The sequence below is a fragment of the Trichoderma ghanense genome, assembly GCF_004382785.1.
Source record: "Trichoderma ghanense strain CCMA-1212 chromosome Unknown scaffold_21, whole genome shotgun sequence".
Taxonomy (NCBI): domain Eukaryota; kingdom Fungi; phylum Ascomycota; class Sordariomycetes; order Hypocreales; family Hypocreaceae; genus Trichoderma; species Trichoderma ghanense.
The window spans coordinates 119,306-135,510 of NW_027395684.1; the positions used below are offsets into that span (position 1 = coordinate 119,306).

The window sequence follows — 16,205 nt, forward strand, 5'->3', positions numbered from 1 at the left end:
ACTGCAAAGGGCGCGGTTGAGACCGTCATGTCATCTACCTCTCACGATCTCTGCTAGTCAGGCTGTACCTGCACTCAGCTCCACGGCTAATTATCCTCTAACAACGTCCTAGAATGCATTTTGAATCGCTTTTTCCATCTCAGGATGAGTCTTCCCGTCCAGCTTGCATATGCATCTCGTGAGGCTCAGCCCAGCCCGTGGAAGCCTCCTGCGTTAGTCCCCCACATGACGCTATCCCGGGAAAACCATTACCACTGCATCGCCGCTAAGTCTCATGTCATTGCCAGAACCTGATCAAAGGGCGCCGTGGTAAGGTCAACTTTATGCCAACTTCTGACGACGTGGGTTTCTGCCATATCTAAGTGCAGAGACAGCACGAGCAGCCATTCGCTATAGAGTACGTGCAGTTTCTATGGAGTTGGCGGCTGCCTTGCATCTCCACTACCTACGAGGTGCATGGTGGTTTCTGGCCAGGCTTGAAATCTTTTCATAAGGACTCATAGAATTATTTCCTGCTGTGTGGCCAGTTTTGAGGCCTGGAGCGTTTTCAGAACCATTGCATCATGAAAAAGAGCCTGACCAGAAACCGCTGTGGCCCGCGAAATCATTCACACCACCAACGCTTGGACTGCTACCCCGAGACCTCTGTCTTTCAGGCCGCAAAGTCTATGCTCTAACGGCAAGAGAGATAAATCTCTCGGCCTGCCGTCTTTTGAAGAGAAGAAAACTGGCACTGGTTATTTTGTCGACTTCCCCTGTAAGTGACATTGCAATGTTGGTTTTCTCCTGTTGATGTGCAGATACAGACTAAACACCAACGACCTCGACTTGTGAAAGCCGGTCAGACATCACGCAGACATCAATGCGAAGGTACCTCCACCGTGGCAATAATGAAATGTCCTGTCGATAATACTGCCGGCATTCAAGACCGACGCTTCTTTCGATCCTCTCGCGATAGCAGGGTAGACGGGACCGTATAGCGAGCAGCAGGACTGTCGATATATCATTCGAGATCCCCCTAATCAGCCGTCTTCGCACGCGCACAAGGTCAATGCAAGCTGCCCCACCTGCTCAACCAGCTCATGCGTGTGTGAGACCCGTTTCGGAATCCTATTTTCGGGATCCTTTGGTTTCGCTCGAGTTCTGGCCGAATTGCCATAGGCGTGGTCTGGGGAATGGCAATCCGTCACATCGTAAGAATATGCTCTTGACGTGCCTTTTGACGACGACTAATGATTCCCAGCGCATTCAAGAGTAAGGACAGAATTGACCGAGGAGTACCTTCGAATGTCACCGAACACTATTTCAGCCACGACGTCGAGCAGATCACCATCGCGCTCTTGGGAATGGCAAATCTGTAAAACCGTAAGGATATACTCCTTCACTGATCTTGACGATAAACGACGATTCCCAGCGCATCGGAGAGCAAAGACGAGATTGATGATGAAGCAAATCCGGATGTCATCAATGATGAAACCCTGCTTCAACCACGACATCGAGCAAAGCACCATCGCCAAGCCGCCCATGACTCAGCAAGGCAGTTCACACCGACTCCCAAGCGTGCGACTCAAGCTGACCATCCGCCCCCACACACGCAAAGAGCTTCAAAGCGATCCCCCGTGTCTCACTTGACCAAGCGCCCGCCTGTGAGAAATGGGAACAACATCCAAAAGAGGCATGCACTGCCCGAGAGAGCTCCCGCATCACTTCAGCTCACAAGGGTCAAACAGAAACATACTCACGAGGGTGGAAACAAGACACCAACAACAGGCGGAGAGTCAAAGGACCGTCCCTCACGACTCAAGGTCAGCACTTAATATACAACGCCGTACTCCGTACTAACAGAATCAAGCAACCAAAGCCGCCGAGCGCCCTCCCGCACGTGTCCATCCCCATCTTCAATTTCCTCCATCCATGCAACCGACTCTCGCACCCCTGAGAGCTCTGTGGAGAGTAAAAAAAAAGCACAAAACGTTATCGCTTGACGCGCTCAACGCACCTGTGCAAGATCCGGGGATTGACCCTATCTGCCCATGGGGAGCGTCGCAGCCAGTACGTAATGGCCGCGCCAGATAGACGGGCATCATCATCGAACGTCGCCTTTTCCTGGTCCCGGGCCGGAGAGGTGTGGACCTCGTGTGCGTGTGTTGTGGAGGTTCACGCCGAAGAGGCACGATGGCTGAACAAAGGATGAGTTGAATGTGTGTTTTTGCTCCCGCCCACATACCGATACCGATACCGATGCCACTCAATTGCCATTATGTTCGGCTAGTCGCTCGATTCAGGCCCGAACCACTACGCCGCCATCAAATAGTGGCAAACTGGACAATCTCAGGGACCCTTTTTTTTTTCCCACATCCTCTTTCTGGACAAAAGCATCACCATGGCCGTGCAAATCACCTGTTCGACAAATATTATTGCAATACAATGGCTTGCGTCGGCGGAAGAAGCAGACAAGGGAGCGATATCCCGGCTCAGAGTCACATCGCCCGCAGTCGGAGCCGAAGGAACACCTGCTAGCCGCTGCAAGAGAGCTCGGGTTTTATCGTGAGCGGAGTCTTTTGAGGCAGGGACAGAAAATTAATCCCGGTTCCTCGTATCGTATGTACGGAGATCATCTTGCCGCAAGCTTATTACCAGCCCATCATCATCAAACCACCAGAAAAAGAGACGCCGAGATCCTTCCCGTCAGCCCGACCTGCTAGCCTCCACCGCCAGTGGCTGCAAATTGCCCGTAGCACGGAATCAAAGATAGGATATCAAAGTAGCAGGAACACGGAGAGGAGCAGAAAGAGACAAGGAAAGGCATGTACCCCGTACAGTAGCTGAGTACTATCCATCTTAGATCGCGTGAAGGGCAAATCGCAGCATTGGGAAAGAAGAAAAAACTTTCCATTTGCCTCCCGGACGACTAAAAGCCCCGGTTTTCCATCCGCCTCTTGGCCAGATCAGCCAGTCATTTTGGCGCGGCCAGGCTCGCATTTCCGCGGCAATGCCGACCGAAGATTTTTTTTTTTTTCTTTTGCTTCTTTGCCTTTTTTGCGCTCTTTTTCCTGACGGTCTCGAGGCTTCTAGCAGCCGCAATTGAAAGTTGTAGGTCGTACTAGATCCAAGCGCTAGAGAATGCCGCTAGAAGGATGCAGAGAAGGGCGAAAACGTCGACCTTGTCTAGATCAGGGGGTGTCTGAATGCAGGAGCACGCCCTTGAGATGACGATTTGGAGATGTTCAGTTTCGAGTTGTGTGTGTTTGTTGTCTCTAGACGATCTGGTGCGAGCTACAGTTGAAGCTCCTCCTCGCCATGAGTCTCCAAGTCCTTTGAATCAACGCCTTACGAATGACGCATTCCAGAGAGCATGGCTCGCCTCTCTTGATGGCTTGACCGGCTTTCCTGTGCCGAGGACTGAAGTAGCTTAGCCCCCCCATCAAAGTCTTCATCGTCGATGGGGCTTATATGGGGCGGCGACTGAGGGTCTCGCCAGCAAGTGATAAGAGCTGTTCTTGGTGTAGCAGCCCGAAAGCAAAAGGTAACGTTGATGTGTCCGAGTTTTTACTCTTGTTCTTGTTCTGGTTCTAGTTTATAAGTCCAGCGCTGGCCTGCCCCCCGTAGGGTGTCGAGTTTTCCCGCCTCTCTTCTTCCCTCTTGGATGGTTTTGTGGTTTTGCGGGTGATATAGAGACGAGTTTCTCTTTTCGCCTTCTCCCCCCCCCTTACCCTTGTTCGCAAGCGTCACATTCTTTGTTTCTCGCTGCCACGCCGACGAGCCGGATTTCGATTGACTCTTTTCTTCCGAATCTGAAAAAGCTTTGACTCACCTCTCTCCCTTACACACCAAAAAAAAAAACCATGGCCGCCGACGACGCGACCCCGACGCCTCCCCCCGTCGGTCCCGGCCCCCTCATGACGGACGAGAAGCTCGTCCACGGCATCAGCGACAAGCCCGCCGGCGACGTCTCGAACCCAGACGTCGAGGCGGGCCAGTCGGACGAGGGCCTCAAGCGCGAGCTGCACTCGCACCACCTGCAGTTCATCGCCATCGGCGCCGCCCTCGGCACGGGCCTGTTCCTCGGCATCGGCGGCGCCCTGGCCAAGGCCGGGCCCGGGTCGCTCTTCATCTCGTTCCTCTTCCTCGGCTCCGTCGTCTACTCCATCATGACGGCGCTGGGCGAGATGGCGTCGTACATCCCCGTCACGGGCGCCTTCACCGTGTACGCCTCGCGCTTCATCGACCCGACGCTGGGCTTCGCCATGGGCTGGATCTACTGGTTCAGCTGGGTCATCACCATCGGGCTGGAGCTCACCGCCAGCGGCCTCATCATCCAGTACTGGACCGAGTCCGTCAGCATCGGCGTCTGGATCGCAATCTTCTGGGTCGTCTTCACGGCCGCGCAGTTCCTGCCGACGTTTGTGTTCGGCGAGATGGAGGCGTACCTGTCGAGCATCAAGGTCATCACCATTGTCGGCTTCGTCATCTTCGGCATCTGCGTCAACGCGGGCGTCGGCGACCAGGGGTACATTGGCTTCAAGTACTGGCGCGAGCCCGGCGCCTTCGCCGAGTACATGGTCGACGGCGCGATTGGCAAGTTTGTCGGCTTCTGGACGGTGCTCGTCACGGCCGGCTTCAGCTTCCAGGGCACGGAGCTGGTCGTCGTCGGCGCCGGCGAGACGGCCAACCCGCGCACCGCCATCCCCTCGGCCATCCGCTGGACCTTTTGGGCCGTCTTCCTGCTCTTCAACTGCACCGTCTTCTTCGTCGGCATCAACGTCCCCCACGACAACCCCGACCTGCAGAACGGCTCGACCAACGCCTCGGCGTCGCCCCTCGTCATCGTCGCCAAGCTGGCCGGCATCCAGGCGCTGCCGTCCATCATCAACGCCGTCCTGCTCACCGCCGTCCTGTCCGCCGCCAACTCGGACATCTACTCGAGCAGCCGCATCCTCGTCGCCATGGCCGGCGAGGGCCACGCCCCGGCCTTCTTCAAGCGCACCAACAAGTACGGCACCCCCTACTACGCCGTCGCCTGCTGCTCCGTCTTTGGCCTGCTCGCCTTCCTCAACCTGAGCAACAACGGCACCGTCGTCTTCAACTGGCTGCTCAACATCACCGCCGTCGCCGGCTTCATCAGCTGGGCCCTCATCAACCTGTGCCACATCCGCTTCATGCGCGTCCTCAAGTACCAGAACATTCCCCGCGACGAGCTGCCCTACAAGGCGCCCTTCCAGCCGTACCTCTCCTGGTTCGGCTTCTTCTTCAACGTCCTGATTCTCCTGACCAACGGCTTCACCGTGTTCATCGACTGGGACACGAGCAGCTTCTTTGCGAGCTACGTCAGCGTCATGCTCTTCATCGTGCTGTACGTCGGGCACAAGATTGTCTACAGGACAAAGGTGATTCCCGTGTCAGAGGTGGACATTTCCAAGGGCCGGTCAGGTCTCTAAGTCCTGAGAGTTGGCGATTGTGTTTGAGTGTGTGTGTGTGTGCATGTGGGAATAGCGAGTAAATGGTTGCGTTTTGATGTATTATTATTTCTTCATGCTGTACGAGTGTCATGATCTACCGACATAGTAATTGATACCCCTTTTATTGAGAGATTCGAGCTGCAGTTGTGTTAAGATATCCCTCAGCTGGGACTATCACATGTCAGAGAGGCAGCGAGAACGTCGTATTTCATTTTGTTGGGCAATGGACTGAATCTGTTGGAAAATAACAAAAATAACAAATTAGCCTAAGGGGGGGAACACGATAATACCCCACGCTTCGTCTCAGCTCCACGATCGACAATTTGATGTCATCGAAAGGACACAGAACGGAAACAAAGCATACTAAGATTTCTCGTCAGCGTGGCTGCTTAGAACCAGAGATAAACAAAACTCTAGATGAAACCTTCATTTTCAAGACTAAATGAAAAAAAAAGAAAATCAATGGCTCTCTTCCTCTCGAACCCCTTGCATCATCTCCGAGGTAAACACAGACAAATGGAAGAGTCTTCAAACAGCAAAAGGCCACGCGACACAAACGCACGAAAATACTACATTGCCAGAGCTAAACTCGATGGGGAACGCAATTCGAGGCAGCAATATTCACATGCAAAGGCCAATCACGGCGCTTCAAGCAGCAACGGTCAACGACTGGAACTGATAAGCCCCACGAACGGACATTTTAGCTTGGTGAAACCCAGTAAAGCAGCCTGTTCGTTGATTCACATGCTACTTTACTTTTACTGTACGTGTTACATGCTGTGGTGGTATAACCTCAGCTCCCCCCCTTACAAGCTTTTGCCTTTTGACTTGTCCTCACATCAGCATCGGGATCTTGGTATGTTTCTCCGCTCCGTGAGACTGTTTCACTGCATTTGGTGTTTAGTAGACTGACGCTGAGAAGGTAGAGGCTTGAGGAGCTCGCCCAGCGCTAGACATCGAGTGGCCAGTGTTCCGCCTGACTGAGCCCAATTCTGACCTGCTGGACGGCAACAGAATACATCAAATTGAAAGGCATCAATTGGGATTCAGGGGGGCGGCTCTGTATGAGATATCAAAGATTCAGGCAGACAGAAGCTCATTGAACGTTGACACGGAGCAACTGAGACATCGCCTTCGTCCTGGTGTTGAAGTGTCACCCTCATCAGCTGGCTCTCCATTCGAGCTACACCTGACTCGCCAGCTTGCCAAGATGAGCATCATCGACACAACAAAGGACCTGGCAGCCTTGTTCGAGCTCCAGGCTCAGGCCACGCCCGACGCCATCGCCCTGGAAGACGAGAAGCGCACCCTCACCTACGCGGAGCTCGACAGTCTGACCTGGTCCCTGGCCGACCGCCTTCGCCAGTACGGCGTCGGCCGCGATGACCTGGTGGGCGTCCTGATGGGCCGCAGCGCAGACAACGTCATTGCGTCCCTGGCAGCTCTGCGCGCGGGAGGCGCCTTTCTCGTGCTGGAGCTGGCGTATCCGACGAGCCTGCTGCACGATGTCATTGACGACGCGAAGCCCACCGTCATCATCACGCAAAAGGCCCATGCCGCCAGCATCAAGTCCGACGTAGCCACCATCGTCATCGACCAGCCCGAGCCCGAGGCCGTCAACGGCCATGCGGCCCCCGTCGTCGTCGAAACGAGGGAACCGCTCCCCGCGAGCGACGACCTGGACCGCCTCGCCTTCGTCTCCTACTCCTCGGGCACCACCGGCAAGCCAAAGGGCATCGCCAACCCTCACCGGGCGCCCGTGCTGAGCTACGACCTGCGCTTCCGCACGAGCGACCTGCAGCCCGGCGACCGCGTGGCCTGCAACGTCTTCTTCGTCTGGGAGATGCTGCGGCCGCTGCTCAGGGGCGCCACCACGGTCGCCGTCCCGGACGGCATCAGCTACGACCCCATCGGGCTCGTCGACTTCCTCGCCGAGAGGCGCATCACCGACACGCTCATGACCCCCACCCTGCTGACCACCGTCCTCTCGCGGCACCCGAGCCTGGGCGAGAAGCTGCCGGAGCTGAGGTCACTGTGGCTGAACGGGGAGGTGGTCACGACAGATCTCGTCCGGCGGGCGTGCAGCGCCCTCCCCAACACCCGCCTCCTCAACGTCTACAGCGCCAGCGAGACGCACGAGATTGCCGTGGGCGACATCAAGACCTTTGTCGACTACGAGGCCCGCGTCTGCCCCGTTGGCCCGCCCGTCGACCCGGAGCACATCTACATCCTCGACGAGGCGGGGAACAGGCTCGAGGCCGGCGTAAGCGGCGAGCTGTTTGTCGGCGGCGACCTGCTCGCGAGAGAGTACCTCAACCTGCCCGAGACCACGGCGGCGGCCTTCCAGATGGACCCCTTTGTCAAGAACAAGGAGGGCGCGCGGATGTACCGCACCGGCGACATGGCGCGGATGCTCCCGTCCGGCCTCCTCGAGATCACGGGCCGCGTCGGCGGCATGATCAAGACGCGCGGCTACACCGTCCAGCCGGGCGCCGTCGAGACGACCATCGTGAAGCACCTCGCGGTGCGAGACTGCGCCGTCGTCGCCCATGGAGAAGGGCTGCAGAAGCAGCTGGTGGCCTACATCGTCCCTGATACGGAAAACGTGCAGGGCCGCACCATTGTTGTCATCGACGAGTCTGGCCACAGCCCCGTTGCCCGACGCGCGCTCTCCGCCCATCTGGCGCATTACATGATCCCGCCTCTGTGGGTTGAGCTCAAGGAACTGCCCACGCACGCCGTCTCCGGCAAGGCGAACCTCAAGGCGCTGCCTCCTCCCCCTCGGCCCAGGACGCCCGTGGAGACTGCAGCCAAGCCGGAGAAGAACGTCACCATCAAGATGGACACCATCATCAAGATGTGGTCCGCGGCCCTCAACGTCCCCGTCACGAGCATCACGCCCAAGCACGACTTCTTTGACCTGGGCGGCCACTCGCTGATTCTGGCAGATCTCGCCAGCAGACTGACCAAGGCATTCGGCTTCCCCGTTCCTCTCGGTCCTCTGGCCGGCAATCCCACTCTAGACGGCCATCTCGAAGCCGTCAAGGCCGCTCGCGACGGCCACGCCGAGCAAGTCCAGGCCGACCTCCCTGCTGTTCTCCGCGCCGACGCCCAGCTCCCCGAAGACATTCAACCCCATACCTCAACACCGCAGATGAAGCGCCTCAGCGACGCCGAGACGATCCTGCTGACGGGCTCGACCGGCTACCTGGGCGCCTTCCTGCTCAAGGCCCTCCTGGAACACACCTCGGCGCACATCCTCTGCATGGTCCGCTTCACCGAGCCGACCGAGGACTGCCGTCCCGCCGGCACCGCCCGGATCCGCAAGAACCTCATCGACCTCGGCATCTGGAGCGACTCCATGCTCGACCGCATGGAGATTGTCCCCGGCAACCTCGCCCGCAGCCGCCTCGGCCTGTCACCAGAGGCCTTTGAGGAGCTCGCCTCGCGCGTGCAAGTCATTGTCCACGCCGCGGCCACGGTGAACCTCGTCTACCCCTACGCGGCCCTGAGGAACGCAAACGTCGGCGGCACGCGAGAGATCCTCCGGCTTGCGTCCCGCGGAGGCGCGACGGTGCACCACATCTCGACGAACGGCGTCCTGCCGCCTTCCCTCGAGGGCTGGTCCGAAGACGCAATGATTGACTTTGACGACGTGCCCACCAAGCTGCAGGACGGCTACGGCCAGACGAAATGGGTGGCCGAGAAGCTCGTCGTCGAAGCCAGCAAGCGCGGCATCCCAGCCAAGATCTACCGCCCGGGGACCATCAGCGGGCACAGCGTCACCGGCGCCGCCAACACGTACGACCTCCTCAACGCGCTCATCATCGAATCGCTGCAGCTCGGCCAGGCCCCCGACGTGCCGGACTGGGTCGTCGAGATGACGCCCGTCGACCTCGTCAGCCGGGCCATCATCGCGCTGGCAGACCACACAGACGGCCAACAGCTCGTCTACCACCTCGGCGACTCCAAGCCCATCGCGTCGGCATCGCTCTTCGACTCCCTCGCCGAGCTGGGCTACGAAACGGGCCGTCTGCCGTGGGACGAATGGGTCGCCCTCTGGAACGACAAGCGCGGCTCCCGCGGCGCAGGCGACGACCCTTTTACCGTCGACATCTTGCGCGGCGGAATGCCCACCGTGGACGGTCTCCAGGGGGCCATCGTCCTCAAGGACGACGCCACGCGGCCTGCGCTTGAACGCTACGGAGTGCAGCGCGTCGACATTGACAGCGCCCTGTTGGAGACGTACACGAGGCACTTTTACGCCAGGGGCTGGCTCCCTCATCCCCCCCCGCGCCTCACCGACGGAACCGCGTCTCGCCTGAAAAAGGGCCGCTTGGCAGGCAAAGTCGCCATCGTCACGGGAGCCTCGTCCGGAATCGGCGCCGCCGTCGCCTTTGCTCTCGCCAAAGAGGGCGCATCCATCGCCCTCGCAGCCCGCCGAACCGACGCCCTCGAGAAGCTCAAATCAAGAATCACATCATCCTCGTCCAACACCACCAAAGTCCTCATCCACAAGACCGACATCACCGACAAAGCCCAAGTCGACACCCTCGTCCGCTCAACCGAACAGCGCCTCGGCCCCGTCGACATGCTCGTCTGCTGCGCCGGCGTAATGTACTACACGATGATGGCCAACGTCCGCACCGACGAATGGGAGCGCACCGTCGACGTCAACTGCAAGGGCCTGCTGCACTGCCTGTCCGCCACCATCCCGGGCATGCTCTCCCGCAGGGCCGGCCACGTCGTCGCCATCTCGTCCGACGCGGGGCGCAAGGTCTTTCCCGGGCTGGGCGTCTACTCGGCCAGCAAGTTCTTCGTGGAGGCGACGCTGCAGAGCCTGCGGCTGGAGACGGCCGGCACGGGGCTGAGGGTCACGTCCGTGCAGCCGGGCAACACGGCGACGGAGCTGCTGGGCATGTCGACGGACGCCGAGGCCATCAAGAAGTATGGCGAGCCGTCGGGGGCCAAGATCCTGGAGCCGGAGGACGTGGCGGGGGCGATTGTGTATGCGGTTTGCCAGCCGGAGCATGTTGCTGTGAATGAGGTCTTGATTGAGCCGAGGGATGAGCCTATCTGATGGTGATGCCTAGAGGCATAAGGCTTGCAAAGCAAAGGGGGATAGAGGAACGGGGAAAACATAACATCAATGTGATTGGGAATTGTAAAATGAGATAGATATACACGCATCTCACAGCTCTGTTATTTCTACCTTACCTAAATGCTTCTTTCAAAAAAAAGTAAGACACTACCAGAGTACATGATATCTCTTTCAATCAATGTCTTTACTTGTCCGGTCTGAAGCCATCGCCACTCCGGACCATCGCGTCCAAGACGGATCGTCGGCGCCTTGAAATGACAACGCGCAAGCACGCAGCCTTGGCAGCGCTCCACTGCGGAGCCGAGCAGCCCCGATTGCTTCGGCAGTTTCAGCGCCTTGGACAAGTAATACCCAAGATATGTCACCAGAGAATACAATGCATTTCTTCATCTCTACTCTATTTCATCTCTCAAACTAAAGCGTCATCACCTTTGGAATCCCTAACCGAATGATTTGGTAGGACGGGAGGCATCCATCGCTCCAACTCCTAGAGCACAACTCTAGCCTCCCTGCTCCATAACACGCAACCCATCACCTTAGCCTCCTTCAACAAAACTTCACATTTCCGGTCAAGATAAGTGTCGATCATCGATGGAGTTGAGCCACACACACAACTCAAAACTTTCTATTATGTGGAACTCCGGACGGAAAAAGAGAGAAAAAAAAAGGGGGTTCAGAGGCCGCGTATGACGATCCCCCGATGAGAAACCCGGGTTTAAATACCATAAGATTGATGTACTTTTGTTTCCACCTGTTGGAACTTGTATCGTCTTGTTTTTTTTTTTTTTTCTGTTGTGTTTCGATGACTTCTTTCTAGTAATACTTCTTGATTTTATTCTTCTTGTTATCATTTTGTTTTAGCCTCGTTCATATGATTGGGCATACGAAACTCACTGAATAACCCAGCTGTCTCAGTTATTCTGATTAGACCTGCGATGAGGCCCTCCTAATACCCATTCAACACCACACCACAAGACTTGAACGTCCAAGTCCATCACCGCTCTCTCAGCATATGCCTCCATACAACCCTCTCTAATCTCACCAAAGCCACCATGCTCCCCCTCCCCCTCCTCCTCGCAACCCTCCTCATCCCCCCTTCCCTCGCAGACATCCCCCCCCTCACAAACTCCTCCGAATTCACCACCCTCACCACCTCCCAATCCAACTTCCCCAGCCAAACCTTCCGCTCCTCCCCCCTCACCGCCCCCATCTTCCTCATCAACCACCTCGACCCAACCCTCGCCTCCAATGCCTCCCACATCTTCCTCGGCACCGTCTACGGCACCCAAAAAGCAGGCCCCATGATCTTCGACGCCCGCGACCTGTCCCTCGTCTACGCAGACCAGCGCTACGAAAACACATACGCCTCAAACGCCTTCCTCGTCAACGGCACTCGCCACCTCGCCTTCTGGGAGGGCGGACACACCCGCGGCCACGCCAACGGGAACTGCCTCTTCTTTGACGAGGCGTATAACCTCCGGTACAACGTCACCGCCCAGGGCCTCAACGACGCCATGGCCGATATGCATGAGCTCAGCGTCACCGAGAGCGGCACTGTCATCTTCTCGACGTATTTCAATATCCCGTTTGATTGTCGGCCGGTGGGGGGACCCGAGGATGCGCTGCTCATGGATAGCGGCTTTCAGGAGATTGACCTCGCGACGGGCGAGCTGGTGTTTGACTGGCATGCTTCCAAGTACTTTGCCATTGATCAGTCGTATGCCGAGTATACCGATGCGTATGGCGTGAGCCCCGATTCGGGCTTTGACTTTTTCCACATCAATTCCATCCAAAAGGCAAGCCATATCCCCCCCCGTATCATCTTCATCCAAGACCCATCATCACTAACACAATAACCCGCAAAACAGACAAACGAAGGCGACTACCTCGTCTCCGCCCGCCACCTCTCCATCCTCACCCTCATCGACCACAAAACAGGCTCACCCCTCTGGATCCTCGGCGGCAAGCAAAACCAATTCACCGACCTCTCCGGCGGCTCAGCCACGAACTTTTCCTGGCAGCACGACGCCCGCATCATCCCCTCCTCGCCATCTCCCCTGACACAAGGTCAGCAACAAGAGACGCACATCACCCTCTTCGACAACCACGGCGAAGAATCCGGCTTCTGCCCCCCGGAAACGCAATGCTCCTCCCGCGCCCTCCGCATCGCAATCAACCCGACCCTCCACACAGCCCGCCTCGTATCCCAGTTCTTCCACCCAGAGGGCGTAAACTCAGGCGCAATGGGCGGCTATCAATCGCTCAGCAACGGAAACATCATGACGGCTTGGGGGTACAACCCCAGCTTCGTCGAGTACGCTCCCGACGGCACCCCCGTGCTCGACGTCCAGAGGGGTCCGATTGGCGGACAAGAGGCCGTGCCGGACATGTTTGCGTATAGAGTGCACAAGGGGGATTGGAAGGGCCAGCCTCCGTGGCCGCCTAGTATCGCCGTGGACGCACCGAACAACAGTACTCACAATGCGACCATCTATGTCTCCTGGAATGGGGCTACAGAAGTCTCTTCATGGGCCATCGTAAGTCTTCCCCCCCCCCATCTCCTTACACGCCCCTTTACATTAAAAGCTAACCAACTCCAAAAGTTCGCCTCCAACGACCACAAAACAATAAACAACCACACAAACCTCCTCATCCAATCCCCCCGCCAAGGCTTCGAAACAGTCATCACCCTACCCAGCACAAGCACGAGCACAAACACAAACACCACCCGCCGCTACGTCGCCGCCGCAGCCGTCTCCTCGTCCGGCGACGTCCTCGGCTCGACCATTGTCCTCGATCTCGAAGATGGCGGGAATCCCGCCACGGTCACGAGCGACATCGTCTCCCTGAAGCCCCCGGCTCCTCCTCAGGTCGTATCGTCGCCGTCGCCGTCGCCGTCGCCAGTAGCATCGAAATCACCATCAACCTCCTCGCCTTCGGAATCAGGAGCAGCAGCGTCAGCGTCGGCATCGGCATCAGCAGCAGCCGAGCGCACAAGCACAAGCACGAGCACAAGCACAGTAGGCGTCATGGGAGCCTCAATCTTCAGCGTTGCCGGAGTCTTCTACGTGGCATCGTACTTTTGGCGAAGGAGGAGATTGGGGCACGGCCATCAAGAGGGATATAGAATGGTCAACCTTAGAGACTGAAGTGTCACATTTTGGACATGTAATTAGATGTAGATATTCTAGCCGAGTGCATAATTCACCAAGCATACACGGGTCATCAACTTCGTGCGAGTGGCGTATCAAATAATCGCAGTAACTCAGGTTTGCCTCTGCAAAGACATGGTGCCATCCATCCGCCAGCTTGCATTCAGTAGCGTCTCCTTGACGTACTTTTCTGCCGCCGCCTCCGCCATACTCTTCATCCTCTCATGGAGCTCCTCTTCAATCTCGTCAACCCTCTCCTTCACATCGTCATCCACTTGGTTCAACACGCGTTCGACCTTTTCCTTGACCTCTTCAAACACATCGGTCGACTCGACCCTTAGATCTATGAATTCGTCGTCACACCGCTGTGTCACCTGTGCCAGGACGTCTTCTCTCTCTTCTGTTCCATAGCGGCATGGCTCCACGTCGCCCAGCTTTTCCCCAAGCTGTTGAATACTGTTCATTATGCGCTTTTCCATCTCACGGAGCATGACACTGATAGGTGGCATGTCACTTTTCGCTGAAGAAGGGTCGCTTTCAATATCAGGTACATCACGTTTACGCTTTTCTGTAGTCACATTCGGTCAGTACGGATACTGAATGGCGCCGTCTGAAAACTAGCTTACTAGATGCTGACGGATATGGCGGAGGAGATTGTGCTTCGGAATCAGTGCTCGCATCAGTGCTCGCAACAATGCTCGCAACAGTGTTCGCAGCCATGCTTGCATTGACAATCTGTCCACCTTTGCCTGCGTATAATCCATCGAGCCTGCCGAGCTCAGTATTCCAAGTCGGACGGGGCGAAAAGATGGAGGCAACTTTCTTCAAGAGATGTGAAGGAGTCGTGCTAGAGCTGTTGAGGCGGACAGTAAAGTCTGTCATTGTGGAGATGGCCACAATAGCATCTAGCAGGGCTTTGCTCCTTGGCTTGGCTCTGATGGGCTCTTTGGGAGTAACCAGATCAGGCTTCGAATGCAATGAGAAACATAGCGATCGCGTGTTCTGAACGTTGTGATATCTGATGGATTCGATGGTTTCAGGGCGAATGTACAAATAGACGGGTCGCTTGTTGAATATCTTGTGGCTGTAAACATGAATGTTACCACATAGCCTGAGAAAGGCTGTATTGGCTGTATTATCGATGACGATTTCGAGATCCAGAGAATCTGTCTTTTGCAGGTCGCCGTTTTCGTCGGTCCAAAATACTGCGTTATTGAAACACTGGATTCTGATGCCGTCAAATCTTGTCACTGGTTCGAGGAGGCGGGGCTCTATCGGGTCTTCATCGTCCCTCTTCTTGTTGCCTGAGTCAGTGCTACCGTCATGTTCAACATCGCCATTTTGGCATTGTCGACTTGGCCTAGTGCGAGTCAGTCCATCCATTGCACCAAAAGAAGCCCCCCAGGATGCCAGGGTCGGGAAATGATCGAAGTGCTGAGGTCCAAGAACGAGGGGATGGACACCGCCGCTCAGCACAAGAGAAATCGTCTCAGAGAGTTTTGCAAATCGGAGGTGGATAAAGGCTTGCCCTTTATCCACGGCCTTCAAGATCCCGACCCTCATCACCAGACACAGCTGTGAAGAGGCGCCGACCGGATCGAGCATGCAGGAGAACAATCTGTCGAACGCGATTCCATCTAGTTGTGAGCTTGTGGTGTTGCACGCCGCCACTCAACGCAAGAGAAATCGCCTCGGAGACAGTTTTGCAAACCGGAGGCGGATAGAGGCTGGCCCTCTATCCACGGCCTTCAAGATCCCGACCCTCTTCATCAGACACAGCTGTGAAGACGCGCCGACCGGATCAAGCATGCAGGAGAACAATCTACCGAGGACGATTCCATCCGGTGATGAGGTTGAAGAATGTGATAAACCCCGCGCCGCTCAACATAAGAAGAATCACCTCAGAAACGGTCCTGCAAACCGGAGGTGAATAGAGGCTGACCCTTTATCCACGGCCTTCAAGATCCCGACCCTCTTCATCAGGCAAGCCGTGAAGAGGCGCCGACCGGATCAAGCATGCAGAGAACAGCCTCCGAGGACAATCCCATCAAATGGTGAGGGTGATAAGCCCCGCGCCGCTCAGCACAGAAAGAAGCGCCTCGGAGACAGTTTTGCAAATCGGAGGTGGATAGAGGTTGCCCTCTACCCACGGCCTTCAAGACCCCGACCCTCTCCATCAGACACAGCTGTGGAGAGGCGCCAACCGGATCGAGCATGCAGAGAACAGCCTCTGAGGACAATCCTATCCAATGGAGCGACACAGCTATTCACATAGGCAGATGCCTTGTGGAATCGCGAGGGCCATCACGCGAGGGCTATCACACGGGGGCTGATCTCACTGACCCAGGCGAAATCGAAACGTGCGTCAAGTCGTCATCGTCTGTGTTGGCGACAGTGTCTTGCGTGTCGGCGGAAGGGCTGTGAGCCATGGCGGGGTGATGAACGATGGGCTTGGCCCGGGTTCGAAGCGTTCATGGTCCTGGAGATGGAAGA

At 56.7% G+C, this 16,205-nt stretch overlaps 5 protein-coding genes across 5 annotated transcripts; 4 read left to right on the top strand and 1 right to left on the bottom strand.

The window, feature by feature from the left end:
• Window positions 1–1,232: 1,232 nt before the first annotated feature.
• Window positions 1,233–1,817, top strand: CCMA1212_010039 (uncharacterized protein; the record flags this gene model as incomplete). The annotated part of the gene is made up of 2 exons (XM_073707094.1): window positions 1,233–1,357; window positions 1,415–1,817. The coding sequence occupies 2 exons, from the start codon at window positions 1,233–1,235 to the stop codon at window positions 1,815–1,817; spliced, it is 528 nt and encodes a 175-aa protein (XP_073554444.1).
• A 2,028-nt stretch (window positions 1,818–3,845) lies between these two features.
• On the top strand, window positions 3,846–5,438 carry CCMA1212_010040 (Arginine permease; the record flags this gene model as incomplete). The annotated part of the gene is made up of 1 exon (XM_073707095.1): window positions 3,846–5,438. One exon carries the CDS (start codon window positions 3,846–3,848, stop codon window positions 5,436–5,438), a length of 1,593 nt encoding a protein of 530 aa, XP_073554367.1.
• Window positions 5,439–6,669: 1,231 nt separating this feature from the next.
• CCMA1212_010041 (Linear gramicidin synthase subunit D) lies at window positions 6,670–10,539 on the top strand (the record flags this gene model as incomplete). Its single annotated transcript, XM_073707096.1, has 1 exon — window positions 6,670–10,539. The coding sequence occupies one exon, from the start codon at window positions 6,670–6,672 to the stop codon at window positions 10,537–10,539; it is 3,870 nt and encodes a 1,289-aa protein (XP_073554366.1).
• Window positions 10,540–11,612: 1,073 nt separating this feature from the next.
• CCMA1212_010042 (uncharacterized protein) lies at window positions 11,613–13,709 on the top strand (the record flags this gene model as incomplete). Its single annotated transcript, XM_073707097.1, has 3 exons — window positions 11,613–12,305; window positions 12,429–13,097; window positions 13,164–13,709. 3 exons carry the CDS (start codon window positions 11,613–11,615, stop codon window positions 13,707–13,709), a joined length of 1,908 nt encoding a protein of 635 aa, XP_073554369.1.
• A 116-nt stretch (window positions 13,710–13,825) lies between these two features.
• On the bottom strand, window positions 13,826–16,141 carry CCMA1212_010043 (uncharacterized protein; the record flags this gene model as incomplete). The annotated part of the gene is made up of 3 exons (XM_073707098.1): window positions 13,826–14,280; window positions 14,339–15,072; window positions 16,056–16,141. The coding sequence occupies 3 exons, from the start codon at window positions 16,139–16,141 to the stop codon at window positions 13,826–13,828; spliced, it is 1,275 nt and encodes a 424-aa protein (XP_073554368.1).
• Window positions 16,142–16,205: the final 64 nt, after the last annotated feature.